General features: G+C 37.4%; 1 protein-coding gene across 1 annotated transcript in view; it reads left to right on the forward strand.

Moving 5' to 3' along the window:
• LOC122811333 (dihydropyrimidinase-related protein 2-like) overlaps positions 1–14,444 on the forward strand; it is a gene marked incomplete in the record, with an annotated part of 957,963 nt that overhangs the window by 770,495 nt on the left and 173,024 nt on the right. The window contains 1 exon segment of the mRNA XM_044083105.1: positions 483–550. Coding sequence (XP_043939040.1) covers positions 483–550 — 68 coding nt within the window.

A 14,444-nucleotide genomic window follows, 5' to 3' on the forward strand; every position in this document is an offset into this window, starting at 1 on the left:
TTTTTCCCTTTTTTAGTAAATCCATAAACCCTTTGCTTGACACCTCATTATCCTACTCATCTCTGAATGCCCCCTTTCTTGGTATCATGCTGTCTGTCCAAACAGTTTAAGTATGACTGTCGAAGTCCAGTAAAGCAATTGCTGGGAAGCCATATAATATCAGAGCCATTCTCCCCTATATATATATAAATTATTTTATATATATATATATTATATATATATATTTTATATATATATATATATATATATATATATATATATTATATATATATCTATCTGTATATATTATATATATATATTTATATATAGAATACACACACACATTAAAGTCAACATTTCCATTCTTTAATTTTTCTGAATTTTGAATATGTAAAATTTTGCAATTGTATGAGTTTAAGTATAGAATAAGATTTTTTTTGTGAAGTTTGTTCGGTAGACTGTGATGCTATTTATTCATTTATTTTTTTATTTTTTGTACGAAGAGCAACAAAGGATCCTAGAGATGGGAATCACTGGCCCTGAAGGACATGTTCTCAGTCGGCCAGAAGAGGTAAGGAAATATTTACTTTAATATAAATTTCTTGCATGCTTTATTTTTTTTTTCTGTTTTGCCATCTTCAAGCCGTTTTCTGAATAAAGGTTTTGTACTTTATTAGTAAGCGAACAAGTGCGAGTTCCTTGTAACCTTTTTACTTGTCTGAAATGTACTGTAATTTGTGGAAGGGTTTTTTTTAATGCGAGTGGCTGAAGCCATTAGCTTTGTGTTAACATTTAAGTTTTTTGTGTAGATCTGGTGTAGAAAGACCCACTGTTGGGAAGTCTTTTGATATCACAAGCCAGAATGCATTCCAGTCCCATGCTTGTGGACTCATGTATTGCCTGGCTGGTATTATGATATATCCTGGGCTAAGAAGTCATTCCCCATGTCCTGCAAGAACATTTATTCTTCGTATGGATCAGTGTTGCAGTAGTATTCCTGACCTCTGGGAATTAGCTGCAGGCAGGTGTCTGCCCATCCATCTCAACTCCGAGCTCTGCAAAGTTCCCCTGTGCAGGTTGCCTTTTCTCATATGCAGAGATGCATACATCTGTTCCAGATACATGCTAAAGGGAGCTTATTCAGTCCTTATTTATTTTTTCCACAGGTATGTTATATTTCAGCAAAAAAAAAAAAAAATTAACATATATGGTCTTGGCCGGCTCCAGTATACAGGAATATTTAAATGTTAAGTATTACTCATAGAAATCTTTCATATTAGTTTAGTTTAGCTGTTTTTGCTGGTGAATGAATCCAAGAAAACCTTTCTGCTTTCTGCAGACCTGAATAGCCTTACACAGTTGCAAGCATCAATTGTGTCTCTTCCAATTTGCTTTCAGTTTTGTTTGCTTAGGTGAGTCTCACCTCACAGTAGATAACCAGGTGTATTTGTGTTTCCGTAGGAAGACCTACAGAAGTAAAAAAAACTTTTCTCCATACTTGACTGACAGAAAAAGCTGCAGCTTCCCATGGAAGCCGAATAGTTGGAATAGTCATCCACTCCTATGTGAGAGCCTAGGCCAGCTAGTAAGAGTGAAGGGAAGAAGTATCGCTGCAAAGGGCTACTTACTTGTTGACCGCATCCTAACGAAGGATGTGATTAAGGACGAGGTGGCCAGGCTCTCTTCATTGCATCTGACAAGGCAGTTTTCCTATCTCGAGACATCTGTTTTGTTTTACCAGGGTCAGCCTAGTCCCCCTTGAAAGCAAGTATAAGCAATTCAACGACTCTTTACTTGGCCTCATACTCATCACAGGTAATGGTTTCTTCAGAGAGAGGAATTTTCTCTTGCTGTTCCTACCCATTCCAGTGTTAGGGGAATCATGGTTGCTCCTTTACAAAGGACTGAGACCAAACCAGTAAACAAACACCACTGCCTTTTTGTAGAAATCCATACACATGGGCAGCATGCTCCTGGCATGCTTTTACAGACCTTACAGGCATCAGTGAATTTGTCTGCTTTCCCACTTCTCTAGCAAAGCCTCGTATTGCAGGATTTTAAGAACAATTAACTGAAGCGGTTTGTGCAGTGCAGCAAAACTCACAGCAGGCTTTCATTTAGCCCTTTGTCTCAGGCATTCATACTGCAAAATCAAAAAGGGGACCTTTGCCACAAAGAGAAACTAACTTGGCCTCAGAAGATGAAGAAAATTAATATGCACTTCATGCTTGCATATGACTGATGTAGAAATTATTTCTTCAGTCTTTCCTGTTGAAGTTTCTTTTAGGGAGATGGTCAGGCATATGGCGAATATTTCAAAAGATCCTGAGAGATGTCCAAGACAGAAGGAATACAGGACGTGCAAGTATTAGATGAACCTAATCCCACCACAGTAACAGCAGAGTTTGAAACTTTCAAAAGATGACTTTACAGCAGCTTTATTAAGCTGGGTCCTCAACTCTTTGCTGCCAGTAAGCTCGACATTGTATGGGATTCAGCAGGCCTCTCAGTACAATTAAATGAATCTAATAACAAATTTGGATGTAGTTTCCCCACAGTGGAGTCTGTAAATTAGTTCTGGAATCCAGTACATTCAGAAAGACTGGAAGCTGGCATATAGTTATAGGAAAGTAAATGTGTCCACTATCTCTTTCAAGGCTGTCAGTTGCCAGGCCTTTGTGGTAAAATATCAAGGGAGGTCTTAAAGCCAATAATTTTATTTTATTTATTTTACATTTGTTTACCGGTAGTCCAACTGGATGCTTATCCATTTTCAGCAGAGGCCCGGGGAGAAAAGTTTACACAGACAAACTTACATAGATTACACAGAAGTTAGCAAACAATTATAAAAACAAGCACACGCAAGCACAACACCAGAGGGTAAAGATTCCTGTGGTAGTATGAATGAAATAAATGACTCCAAAAAATAAAACTAAATATAACATCCACAGGAATCAAGCAAACGATCAACAACAAAAAAATTTAAAATAAAAGAATGCGGACTATAAAACCAGTCCAAGTTTAATGACAGAAGTAAGCGCTTTCACATTTCGGCTTCATCAGACATGATTTAAAAAACTATCTGTCGTTTATATATACAATCCTTGCATTCAATTGGTGAATAAAATGACATCATTTAAACAGGTATTCTAAAAAAGATGTTCTAAAAAATTCACATTCTAAAAAATATAAATAGATTAATAATAGAATAAATGTTTAAACATCTATAATATATAATCAACTCAAGCGCTGACAGCACATTAAGAATGCATGAAAAATATATAGAAAATACACAAGGTAAAAGACTAAATATCTTAGACTAACATCTAATAGCTCTATAACACAAATAAATTGAGTTAAAAATTATACATTACTCTAAGTAAATAAAACAAAATTGTAATGTATATAAATTCTACCATCTATAAGAGACATAAACTGAATAATAATCAATTCTTCATGCAGACACTAACTCTTCGCTTCCGTAAAATGGGTTTTAATGAGGCTTTATCATTCAGCCCAGGCACACTGTCTGCTAGACATCTAATAATCCACCCAAGTTCACTTTCTTCAGTTATGGTGACAGTCACCACCTCGTATACTCTAAAGGCTTGCATAACTGAAAAAATAAGTGTGACTTGGGCCCCTATCTATAAAATGTTTCGCTAAAGCATTGGTGAGGGTACCAACACACATATGGTAAACATGTTCCCTTATGCGTTCCCTAAGTTTCCTATTAGTCTTTCCAATGTAGAAACACTCACAGGAAACGCACCTAGCTAAATAAACTACGTGTTCACTCTGACAATTAGTAATGGTATGAAAGATGAACTCTTCGCCTGTAACTGGGTGTACAAACGAGGTCCTCTCATCTATGTATGGACACTGTTTACACTTCTTACAGGGATGTGTATTCCCTAAATCAAAAGAAGAATGCTGGTAGGTCCTGTCTAATGGACGTTGACAGAGCATACGCTTCAAATTCCTCCTATTCCTAAATACATAACCTGGTTTAGGTCCTACTACTCTACTAATATTCTCATCTAATAGAAGTATATCCCAATACTTCTGATATACATCTTTAATCTTACCTACATCGGAGGTGTAAAACATTGACACCCTCAAGTGTCCTGTATTATAGAGGCTCTGCATCTGGTACTCAGTGGACCCTCTTTCAGAGAAATATGGTTTGGCTCTAGTTGTTCTAAGTGAAGTTGCAACACTGATAGCTTCATCAATTTCACATTGTCTATAACATCTCTCAAATAACTTTTCCTTCAGATTAGAGACTTCCAACTCAAAACCATCATCAGTCGGATTAAGTCTCGAGGCCCTCATGGCCTGACCCTTTACTAAATTCTTAAAAACGAATGGAGGATGCATGCTATCCCTGTGAAGTAGCGTATTCCTATAACACGCTTTACGATAGATAGCTGTATTCAACAAGCCACTACCAAGCCTAACAATATCCACATCAAGGAAAGAAATTCTAGATCTGGAATAATTAACAGTAAAACTAAGAAAACTTGTCAAATTATTGACAACTGATACCAACGAAAGTAAATCCTCTTCAGTGCCAAACCAAATGAAGAACAGGTCTACAAAACGTTTATAAAACGAGACATTACTTCGGAACTCAGGTAGAGGGAAGAGTTGTTCTTCCTCCCATTTGGCCATCACTATGTTGGCGTAGCTACTGGCACATGAAGTGCCCATAGCTACGCCATCATTCTGTAGAAAAAGCTCATTGTTAAATGTAAAGACATTGTTCTGCAGGGCCGTCTCTAAAAATAGAGTTAACTGATCTATTACAACAGGGGTCACATCTGAATGTTCAATCAAATACTGATGTACCATAGATACTCCCAAATCATTGGGAATTACTGTGAACAGACTCTACATCCATGGTAAAAAGAAAGTAAGGTTTGTCATCAGATAATCCCCTGGTAAATGTATATAACTCCAAAAGAAATTGCTTACTGTCCCTTAAAATAGTGGGATTCGCATCAACTACTGGTCTAAGAAAATACACCAAATATAATGACTGTTTCTGTGACCCAACCTCTCCCAGCTACTGTCGGGTGTAGGGGTGGTTTCTCCAGAGACTTATGAATCTTGGGGAGGCCCTGAATAGCTGGGATGAGTGGCTTATTAACTCTCAAGAATTTTAATAAGGTGTAATCTATATCATGACATTTGTGAAGATCATCTAACATGTCATAAATCTTGAATATCTTGTTGATGACATCATCTAACTCGATCCTAAAATAAGAATTTCTATCACTCAGCATTAACCTCATATCTAAATAATCATCTAAGTCCATTACAACAATAGGACCTCTTATCTGCAGGGCGGTTGACTATCGAAGAGTCCTTTGAGAGATCAGACAAAGCTCTTCTCTGATGGAAACTAAGATTCTGTCTACACTGTTTCCTACCTTTCAATTTATTAAACTTATTTAGTTTGTGTAGATCTTGTTCAACTAGCCTAGAGAAAAGTATCTACCAATGGATGTAACGGAGGAACATACAGGCTTGGAGTACGAAAAATCTTGCTGTTTGCCCATTAGCTTGCGCAAATTCCAAATTTAATTGTATATTTCTTGCAAAAAGTCTGGTATCTAAAACCGTGTCTGTTATATTGCTTACGCCACTGGGAATAAATGTTAAGCCTTTATTTAGAACTTGAATCTCATACTTAGTTAAAACCTTATGAGATAAATTAAGTACTAAGGATTGGGAACTCGTTCCCACATCTTCTTGAGTGTGGGTCCAGTATGTTCTCCCCCTGAACCCTTCCATTTAATCTTCCCCCTGCTGTATGTTCTCTGTCTCTGCATTTGCTGGGGGGTGTTTATAGGGAAAGGGGCAGGTTTACTAGGCCTATCCACATTCAACAATGTAGATGGGGGAACAGTGGAAGTGATTTTCCGCCTAACTACTGGTTCTACAAAAGGCTGGGAATGGTTGATGTTAATATTACGAATATCACCTACATCGTTCAAATGATTTCCACCAGACAATGTATCAGAAAAATCTGGGGGCTCTACATTTGAGCCATCCTCATTCACAGTAACCACTTTAGTTAACTGTGGAGCATTACTAATCCTCACTGTCTCTGCTGAACTCACATTCAAAGTAGAAACAGGCAGTCGTAATGCTGAAACAGAGTTACTATTGTTGTTAATCACATTATTACTCCTAGGCCACGCAAAAACGTGGCCTAGTTTAAAGTCTCTAGTGTCTCTATTAATTTTGTTCTTCTGTTCCAACAATCTCTTTTCGTACAAATTAACATTGTCCAAAATCATTTAATAATCGCATGTAGTTATATTAAGCTTAATCCTGAACTTAGCTATAACTACATGCGATTATTAAATGATTTCTTTGGTCCAGAGGAAGAGAGACTAAGGAATCATTTGACTAAACAACAGGAGAGTGTTATGTCTAAATTTTCGGGTCCTAAAGTTGAGCAAGCAATGGACAGACTTTTGGACAATGTTAATTTGTACGAAAGGAGATTGTTGGAACAGAAGAACAACAAAATTAATAGCGACACTAGAGACTTTAAAGTAGGTCACGTTTTTACTTGGCCTAGGAGTAATAATGTGATTAACAACAATAGTAATTCTGTTTCAGCATCACAATTGCCTGTTTCTACTTTGAATGCGAGTTCAGCAGAGACAGTGAGGATTAGTAATGCTCCACAATTAACAACTAATGTGGTTACTGTGAATGAGGATGGCTCAAATGTAGAGCCCCCAGTTTTTCCTGATACATTGTCTGGTGGACATGATATGAACGATGTAGGTGATATTCGTAATATTAACATCAACCATTCCCAGCCTTTTGTAGAACCAGTAGTTAGGTGGAAATCACTTCTCCTCTTCCCCCATCTACATTGTTGTATGTGGATAGGCCTAGTACACCTGCCCCTTTCTCTATAAACACCCCCCAGCAAATGCAGAGACAGAGAACATAAAGCAGGGGAAAGATGAAACGGAAGGGTTCGGGGGGAGAACATACTGGACCCGCACTCAAGAAGATGTGGGAACGAGTTCCCAATCCTTCGTACTTAATTTATCTCATAAGGTTTTAACTAAGTATGAGATTCAAGTTCTAAATAAAGGCTTAACATTTATTCCCAGTGGCGTAAGCAATATAACAGACACGGTTTTAGATACCAGACTTTTTGCAAGAAATATACAATTAAAGTTGGAATTTGCGGAAGCTAGTGGGCAAGACAACAGCAAGATTTTTCGTACTCCAAGCCTGTATGTTCCTCCCTTACATCCATTGGTAGATACTTTCTCTAGGCTAGTGGAACAAGATCTACACAAACTAAATAAGTTTAATAAATTGAAAGGTAGGAAACAGTGTAGACAGAATCTTAGTTTCCATCAGAGAAGAGCTTTGTCTGATCTCTCAAAGGACTCTTCGATAGTCATCCACCCTGCAGATAAGAGGTCCTATTGTTGTAATGGACTTAGATGATTATTTAGATAATATGAGGTTAATGCTGAGTGATAGAAATTCTTATTTTAGGATTGAGTTAGATGATGTCATCAACAAGATATTCAAGATTTATGACATGTTAGATGATCTTTACAAATGTCGTGATATAGATTACACCTTATTAAAATTCTTGAGAGTTAATAAGCCACTCATCCCAGCTATTCAGGGCCTCCCCAAGATTCATAAGTCTCTGGAGAAACCACCCCTACGCCCGATAGTAGCTGGGAGAGGTTGGGTCACAGAACCCCTGTCATTATATTTGGAGTATTTTCTTAGACCAGTAGTTGATGCGAATCCCACTATTTTAAGGGACAGTAAGCAATTTCTTTTGGAGTTATATACATTTACCAGGGGATTATCTGATGACACACCTTACTTTCTTGTTACCATGGATGTAAAGAGTCTGTTCACATTAATTCCCAATGATTTGGTAGTATCTATGGTACATCAGTATTTGACTGAACATTCAGATTTGACCCCTGTTGTAATAGATCAGTTAACTCTTATTTTTAGAGACGGTCCTGCAGAACAATGTCTTTACCTTTAACAATGAGCTTTTTCTACAGAATGATGGCGTAGCTATGGGCACTTCATGTGCCAATAGCTACACCAACATAGTGATGGCCAAATGGGAGGAAGAACAACTCTTCCCTCTACCTGAGTTCCGAAGTAATGTTTCGTTTTATAAACGTTTTGTAGACTACCTGTTCATTTGGTTTGGCACCGAAGAGGATTTACTTTTGTTAGTATCAGTTGTCAATAATTTGACAAGTTTTCTTAGTTTTACTGTTAATTATTCCAGATATAGAATTTCTTTCCTTGATATGGATATTGTTAGGCTTGGTAGTGGCTTGTTGAATACAGCTATCCATCGTAAAGCGTGTTATAGGAATACACTACTTCACAGGGAATAGCATGCACCCTCCATTCGTTTTTAAGAATTTAGTAAAGGGTCAGGCCATGAGGGCCTCGAGACTTAATCCGACTGATGATGGTTTTGAGTTGGAAGTCTCTAAACTGAAGGAAAAGTTATTTGAGAGATGTTATAGACAATGTGAAATTGATTAAGCTATCAGTGTTGCAACTTCACTTAGAACAACTAGAGCCAAACCATATTTCTCTGAAAGAGGGTCCACTGAGAACCAGATGCAGAGCCTCTATAATACAGGACACTTGAAGGTGTCAATGTTTTACACCTCAGATGTAGGTAAGATTAAAGATGTGTATCAGAAGTATTGGGATATACTTCTATTAGATGAGAATATTAGTAGAGTAGTAGGACCTAAACCAGGTTATGTATTTAGGAATGGGAGGAATTTGAAGCGTATGCTCTGTCAACGTCCATTAGACAGGACCTACCAGCATTCTTCTTTTGATTTAGGGAATACACATCCCTGTAAGAAGTGTAAACAGTGTCCATACATAGATGAGAGGACCTCGTTTGTACACCCAGTTACAGGCGAAGAGTTCATCTTTCATACCATTACTAATTGTCAGAGTGAACACCTAGTTTATTTAGCTAGGTGCATTTCCTGTGAGTGTTTCTACATTGGAAAGACTAATAGGAAACTTAGGGAACGCATAAGGGAACATGTTTACCATATGCGTGTTGGTACCCTCACCAATGCTTTAGCGAAACATTTTATAGATAGGGGCCCAAGTCACACTTTTATTTTTTCAGTTATGCAAGCCTTTAAATCGAGTATACGAGGTGGTGACATTGTCACCATAACTGAAGAAAGTGAACTTATGTGGATTATTAGATGTCTAGCAGACAGTGTGCCGGGGCTGAATGACAAAGCCTCATTAAAACCCATTTTACAGAAGCGAAGAGTTAGTGTCTGCATGAAGAATTGATTATTATTCAGTTTGTCCCTTATAGATGGTAGAATTTATATATATTACAATTTCGTTTTATTTATTTACTTAAGTAATGTATCATTTTTAACTCAATTTATTTGTGTTATAGAGCTATTAGGTGTTAGTCTAAGATATTTATGCTTTTACCTTGTGTATTTTCTATATATTTTTCATGCATTCTTAATATGTGCTGTCAGCGCTTGAGTTGATTATATATATTATAGATGTTTAAGCATTTATTCTATTATTCTATTTATATTTTTTAGAATGTGAATTTTTTAGAATATCTTTTTTTAGAATATCTGTTTAAATGATGTCATTATTTTATTCACCAATTGAATGCAAGGATTGTATATATAAATGACAGATTGTTTTTTAAATCATGTCTGATGAAGCCGAAAGGTGAAAGCGCTTACTTCTGTCATTAAACTTGGACTGGTTTTATAGTCCGCGTTCTTTTATTTTAAAATTTTTTGTTGTTGATAGTTTGCTTGATTCCTGTGGATGTTATATTTAGTTTTAATTTTTTGGAGTCGGTTATAAAAACAAAGTGATAATATACAATGGCTTAGTAGTGTTCCTTAGTTGGGGACTCAAAATACTCATGGACAGACACAATTAAAAGTAAGATGCATCAGATTGGAAGCAGAGCTTGGTGACGTAGTTGCAAGTTATGATTACAGAATATGCTTTTAGTTTATAACTTAATCAGGGTTGGTACATGGGCATACCCAATTCACTTTGAGATAGTGTTTGTGTTTTTTTTAAGAGACTTTTGGAGGATTGTAGGTTTTATAGTTTGGCAACGAATTTCAGGTTTTGCCAACAACGCTGGCAAACAGGGATTCACCCACAGTTATTAGCTTTTTGGGTTTGGACCAGTAGTTCATCAGCTGACTGAAGGGATCTTAGGTTGCTATATGGCTTAATTATATTTTTAAGTTAGGGGGTATCTTCAGGGTGGTACAAACTTTTGTGCACTATAAAGAGTTGATTGAATTAAGGTGGGTAGTTCTAGCCACTCTAGTTTAAGGTTCTGGCAGTGGTGGGTTCTATATGTGGAGCCAATGGCGAATCTGGCAATATGATTGTAGCTATGGGACAGCTTACCTAGGTCGGATTTGTTGAGGTTTGAGAGTACAGGCGCGACATGTAAAAGAGTAGAGAGTAGGTGTGATCGGGTGATTGCTGTCCTAGCCAGTGGGGTTAAAAATGTCTTGTTTCCATACAGTGATCCAAGCTTCTTATTGATGGTCTGTATGGTTTTGTTGACCTGTAGGTCAAATTTGAAATTGTCTATGATAACCCCTAGCAGTTTTGTGTGATTATCTGGGTAAATAGTGGTGCCGTTGTTTGATGTGACTGAGAATGAAAGTGTGGTGGATCTACTAGTGGGGGGGGAGAGTAGAAGTTTACTTTTATTGGGGTTCAGAAGTAGGCGTTGGTTGGTGAGCCAGTTCTCAATAGTGTTAAATGTATTTTGGGTTAAAGTTTGCAGTTCGGATGGTGAGGTGGCTGAGCAGATCAGAGTGGAATCATCTGCATATTGAATGTAGGTAGCTTTAGGGGATAACAGTGTGAAGGTTGTTAAAAATAGAGGAGTAGTGGACCTAGTAGAAGAGTAGTGGACCCTAGTATGGACCCTTGAAGGGGACAAGTGTGAGAGGTAGCTGGCTGGAGAAAAGAAATAGAGAGAAGTAATAAGAGAGCTTACATCCTTTGGTTTAGGTACGTTTCACTAATTTCAGCATGACGTTTTTGATCCATCTCTACAAGCTACTAACTAGTGGAACAATTTTTAGATGGGGTTCTGTGCTGCCTTCCACCAAGAAGGGCAATCCCCTCTTCCATGGGCCCTTAATTTTATTCTGGTGAAACTGGCCACTGATTTATTTATTTTGGAAGACAGCACTTTGAGTGACTCTTATCTCACTTAGGAAGATTTCACATTTGCAGGCCTTTAAGCAAAGAATCTCCTTGTCTGTGCGTAACAGGGCAAAGGAAATTCTGGTTGTGTCGGAGTACCCATTTGTTTTTATGTCAAAAGTGGTCTTAGACATTTCCGTCCAGCAGACCATCCATATGTCCATTTCACCAAACCAGAAAATAAACATTTGAGGGATCTGCAGCTGTTGGAACATCTACAGATATTGTGGGTATTGCATAGATTGAAGCAGGAGTCTTAGTTAAGTGAAACAATTTCTCCAAGGAGAAAAGGGCAGGCCAGTCACCAAGCAAGTAATTGACAAAGTACATTCTGTCCTATTACCAAAGGCATAGGAGATCTTTACTAGGCCATGTTAGGTGGCATTTTTCCAAAGCACTGCCATCGGCACCTTTTTTTTTTTCAAAGCATTTCTTAACCCAGCATTTGCAAGTCCAGTATTTAGTCATCCACTAATGTCTCCGTCAAAGATTCCAAACTTTGACACTCACCCCAAGAGTAGGGTTTTGCATACTATTTTGTAGTTCTGAGTGCCCAGGTCCTGAGGACTGGAGAGACGGAAGGGCACAAGTGTCTTTTTAGCACAATATCCAACTTCCTATTGATGCACTGCTTTGGTAATTTTCCCATATGTCACAAATGCTATTGAAATGGTAATCATTTAAAGAAGATATTAGTTATGTACGTACCCTCATCATAACAATAGAAGTTCAAGTAAGATTTGTGTTGTAGTACTTGGTCCATGTTACCTTTCTCTTAGTCTGGATGTTTTGGCTTTTTCTGGTAATCTAAGACAGAGTAAAGAATGTTGGACCGATCAGCTTTTTGTGGCATTTATCCTAGGGAAACGGAAAGCCAATGACTATATAAATCCTTTCAAAATTTTTAGTTAACCACATCTCCTCCTGTTTTGAGAAATTTGGGAAATGCATCCTTTTCTGTAAGAAGAAATGTAGGAAAATTTGTAGGGGCAGGTGAAGTCGCATTTCACCAGGGCAACCTCTGTGTCAACAGCCTTCCTCCAGCATGTCTCTGCTTAGAGCATTTTTGAATCAGTCATTTGGTTCTCATACACTTTACGGCCTACTCTGAAAAGTTGCATTTTGGTACTGGTTCTGTTCTTCACCACACCTTTCAAGTGTCCCTGATTTTTTTGTCATAAAATTTTGCTTTGTCCTTTCTAGTTACTATTAAAACTGGTGATCTAGTGAGGAAAAAGTGATGGATTATACTTGGTAAATGACAAAAGTAGGATTTAAGACTTGGCTTTGCTTCTTTAATGCATGACCATTCATGTTCTATTATGTAAAGTTAATATCACTATTTTTAGGTGTCCCTGATTATTTCTGGATTTGTCCCGATTCTAATAGAAGTTGAGAACTTGTGAATACTACTGCATTAGCGGTCTATATGAAGAATATAGTACAGTTGAGTGAGTATACTCACCATGATAGTAGATGTTTGTATATAGGAATCAAGGATGCTGAGTCCTGCAAAGGACAAATCCTGAGAAAGTGACTGGGGAAGGGGGTGGCAAAATAATGCTGATAACAAGATGTGAAATTTTGTAGCTCTCTAGTAGCTAGGAAAACAGGTGGGAGGAGCTGTACCCTTCAGAGGGCATATTCCTTCTCATTCAGTGGCAAGAAAAAATGAAGTTGATGTAGGCTAACTGCATTTTTCATCCAGTATGCAAGCATCCTCTAATCTTAGCTGTTTTAACAGTTATTCTTTATCTGTGGATTTGGATTTTGTCTTCATGGATTTTCCACTTGAGCTAAGCATCCATTTTATCCAGTTTGTTCAGTCTGTCTGAAACTTTTAACTTGCAAACATCTTTACTGATGTCACTCAGGCATGAGATCTCTGACCTTATGTTATAGCTTTTGAACTATGTAGAATGCTTATTAAAGATGGTCTTTCACTTTCCACTAATTTTTCTATTGTCTAAGATGACTGGCTTTTATTTTATTATGCTTAAATTAGAAAATTCACTCGTCCTTTGACTCAACTGTCAGAACTGTAGAGACTGTTATGCATACTATCAATCTTCGTCTGCGGTTCTGGTGCTGCATTTATAGGCCAAAGCCAGTTAAATGTTCTCCCAGCGTTTTATTTCTTTTGCTTAAAACACATGTGCATAGTGACAAAACTGAATGCAACTTCTGCTTTCATTTGTCATTACTTCAGAATTCACTTGTATTTAGCTATTATTGTCAGGGGCATAAGCTGTGGCAGGGAAGCTAATGCCCATGTTAACATAAATTAAGGCATTTATTTTATGCTGCCAGCACCATTCAGTGATTATAGACTTGCTTCTCCTATTAAGAGGGCATTTGGTTTGTAGGGAAGTAGGTAAGTCTTTAATTTTTTTTTTGTCCTCTGTCTTAACCACATATTGGCATTCAAGCTACATCAGTAGAATGGACACTCTGGTAAAACTAATACTTGATGAATACATCTTTGTGTTTTTATTAAGTTAAGCATTTTTGAGTGGCCTTTGGCCCTCTTTGTATTTTTTTAACTATTTTTCTTTTGTTTCCCACAAAACTGGTCAAGTAGGAGGAGCTTGAAACCCTGACCTCACATCACTATACTAAGCATGATGAGAATCTCCGCAGCGTTCCACATGCTGTCTGAAAATGGCTAATTTTTTAAAGACAAATACAGAAAAAAATGAAATACTGCATTTTCTTTGTATCTGTGTGTCCCAAAAGATGAATCATGAGTTTGTGGAGGGGCTAGCTATTCTGCATGTTCTCTGGGTAGGTAAAGAGCATTGCAGATTATCTTTAAGATAGGGTTGGTACCCAAGTTTATAAGCAAACTGCATCTGGTTGTTTTGTAAAGTGTGTTTTTTTTTTGTTCAGAACATGGAAATGGCCCATTTTGGAGCAAGCCAGAGCCCATCCTATTAGGACTGCTTTAGGAGGTTTTATTTAGAGGAATCTTTACAGCTGATATTTGTGAAGTTTCCATCTGGTCTTTGCACTACCCCTTTGCCACACATTTTTAAATGGTGCACTTTTCATAGGATGAGAGAATGATTGCTGTTGCATTTGTTCAAGTACATGTTTAATTCTCTCTGAGGGATTTCTGTCTTCAAATTTCTTTCCAGAGGTGATGAATAAATTTATTTTTATTTATT

Source organism: Protopterus annectens, chromosome 9.part0 (genome assembly GCF_019279795.1).
Source record: "Protopterus annectens isolate FY-2018-M chromosome 9.part0, PAN1.0, whole genome shotgun sequence".
Classification (NCBI taxonomy): domain Eukaryota; kingdom Metazoa; phylum Chordata; order Ceratodontiformes; family Protopteridae; genus Protopterus; species Protopterus annectens.